Here is a 2,912-nt window from a genome sequence, read left to right as displayed (position 1 = left end):
TCAGCTAGGAGCACTTTTATTACTGAAAAATTGGAGAATGGGTAAATTATTTACAAGATTATGTCGCGTTAAAATTAACATGGATATATAATGCAGTAAAATAAAGATGATAACTCAAAAATTTTAAAGTAAACATGAGATTGTTTGTACTTTCATCAGACTACTTTGGGCGACTCTGCCCACACATCCAGATTTCAAGAAGGAAAAGGTCATGTTTGGTGGCCCTCCCCTGTAGGGATGCTTCAGGAGAAAGTATGAGAACCTCTTATCTGAACAATTGATTTAACAGAATTTGAGGATAATCCTGTTCTTCCCCATAATTTAGAATTCCTCTTTTGTTTTATTCAAAGTCTTTCATATTCAAGTCCATTCCTTGTTTTTCCACTGTCTTTGTACTAGTTATTACTATCATTTATATTGGTATTATCATTATTGGCTACCACATATAACAAGCTATTTAAAGGGTAACATTTGAATTAAGAAAAGTATTTAATCATTCCCACAAATATAAGGGAATGATTAAAGAAGAAATAAAATGGTGACATAAAATCACTCATAAAATCATTAAAAGTTCAATTTCTTAAGATTTGGTAAACGTGAATGCTCAAATTATGATATAATGTTAAGTGGAAGTAAGTTCAAATACCAGTCTGCGTGCTTCTAATCTTTTTTTTTTAATATTTTATTTATTTATTTAACAGAGAGAGAGAGAGATCACAAGCAGGCAGAGAGGCAGGCAGAGAGAGGAGGAAGCAGGCTCACCGCCAAGCAGAGACCCCATTGCGGGGCTTGATCCCGGAACCCTGAGATCATGACCTGAGCCGAAGGCAGAGGCTTAACCCACTGAGCCACCCAGGCGCCCCATGTGTGCTTATAATCTTTAACAAGAGTTTAATAAAGAAGGTATACCAGATGTTAGCCATGATTTATCTGGATAATAGCGTTATGTTTGAACTTCCTATTATATATATATATTCTTCGTTTTCCTCCTATAACGTGGAGTTAATATTTCTATAATCAGAAAAAGTTAATGAATGCTATTATTAAAAGGTAAAAAACCAGGGCGCCTGGATGGCTCTGTGGGTTAAAGCCTCTGTCTTCAGTTCAGGTCATGAACCCAGGGTCCTGGGATCGAGCCCCGCATTGGTCTCCTGGGATTGAGCCCCGCATTGGTCTCTCTGCTTAGCAGGGAGCCTGCTTCCCCATCTCTCTCTGCCTGCCTCTCTGCCTACTTGTGATCTCTCTCTCGCTCTGTCAAATAAATAAATAAAATCTTTTTAAACAAATAAAAGGTAAAAAATCTTTCCATCAAGAAGAGTACTCCCTGACATTGTCCTTTGTAAAGTGTAACTCTGAACAGTACCCAAAACATGAACCTTAAAGCCCAGATACTTAACTAAGAAATCACTAACTCCCTTAAGTGTTCATTCCAAATGTTCTTACACTTACTGGGTCATTCTGAAACTGACATTCTTTAAGATCATTTAGAATATTTATACATATATATATATTTTTAAAAGAATGTTTATTTAAGATGGAATATGGCAAAATCTCTGGCTTGAAGGCTGGTGACAAAGGGAAAAAGAGTGGGGCTTCCACTCCAGTCTTAGGTTTGGGGGCAGGCTGCAGGTGCCTGGGGACCACTGTGCTCTTGTTGCACAGAAGTAGGTGGCTGAGTCCCTAGGATGGGTGGCTGTGTCTTGCAAGGAAAGATGCTTGTCCTTCTTATTAAATAGGACGGTGAGTCTTTGTTCTTGTTTCTTGACCACATTTGAAAGAGTATATATAAGCAACTGGAGGCCTTTTCCAGGTTCTTGCTTGTACCAAAAGAAGTAGTCGGAGGCACTGTCTGTGTAAGTGCAGTTGATAACAAAGCTGCCTCCCTCCCGGACAGTCAACAAAGAAGGGTGCTGCTGTATCTCTTCTCCTCTACTCAACCCTGTGGGGGAAAACAAAAAAAAAAAGGTCAGACAACATCATTAGGTCATCATTCTCCAGAGTTTTTGTTTCTTTTTTGCTGCAGCAACTTCAGGAAGTCTGGAAAAAGCTAATCTCCTTTTCAGACTTCTAATACTAAGACACCCTTTACCCGAAAGTTTTCCACTCACAGTCCAGCTGCAGCCACAAGAACAGGAACATTCCAATAAGTGTCTTCATTGTTCCTCCAGCTGGGATCTGCAATCTCCAGCCAGGAACGTTACTTCTAATACCAGGTTATTTCTTTCCTTCCTCAAATACACAGTGGTTTCTTAAACTGTCTACACAGGCATCTGCTTCTGTCTTTAACTTACTCTCACAGTCAACCAAAAGGACCCTTTCACATAATCTGCATCAGCAGAGATGCTTCGCCATCTTGTGGTCGGGTGCCCAACTGCAAAACCAGCTGGTCCAATCCTCTTTTCTCCCTGTATCTATGGGAGAGGAACACACAAAACAGCAATAGATTAAATAAATTAAGTTCTTGTCACCTTCGCAGTGGGGATCCTGGTGATCGGAGCTGAAGTGATGGGGGGGACTACCAACTGATGATCAGTAGATGTCTTTATTTCTTACAATCACTTCTTTTATAACTTCCACAAGATCCAATTACAAACAGGATATAGATTTATGTGCAAGATGTGGGCTACATGTGAGATGTGATTTGCGTGCAGGCAATCAAGTGAGACAAGTGAACAACCATTATCTTGTAGCTTTCAGTGATAATATCTCTTAGCTTTAAATGACAAGAGCAAGTTAAGGATTCTCCACACTTATCAGATCCATCTAAAGGAGGACAAGAAAACACTCCAGGGATCCTCCCATGTTTAATCTGGCCTTGACCCAGGAAGACTCTTGCCCTCCATCTCGTGGAGTTTTCTCACAGGATTCGACATGACCCCAGTCACATTGGTGAGGATCTGGGTTGTGTTACA

General features: G+C 40.0%; 1 gene segment (V, D, J or C); it reads right to left on the bottom strand.

The window, feature by feature from the left end:
* On the bottom strand, window positions 1-2,282 carry LOC131999774 (T cell receptor alpha variable 5-like). The segment is given in 2 exon segments: window positions 1-1,939; window positions 2,109-2,282. Coding segments are annotated over 2 exon segments (459 nt in total).
* Between the last annotated feature and the right edge of the window lie 630 nt (window positions 2,283-2,912).

The sequence above is a fragment of the Mustela nigripes genome, chromosome 13 (assembly GCF_022355385.1).
Source record: "Mustela nigripes isolate SB6536 chromosome 13, MUSNIG.SB6536, whole genome shotgun sequence".
Classification (NCBI taxonomy): domain Eukaryota; kingdom Metazoa; phylum Chordata; class Mammalia; order Carnivora; family Mustelidae; genus Mustela; species Mustela nigripes.
This window is presented reverse-complemented; position numbering and strand designations above follow the sequence as displayed.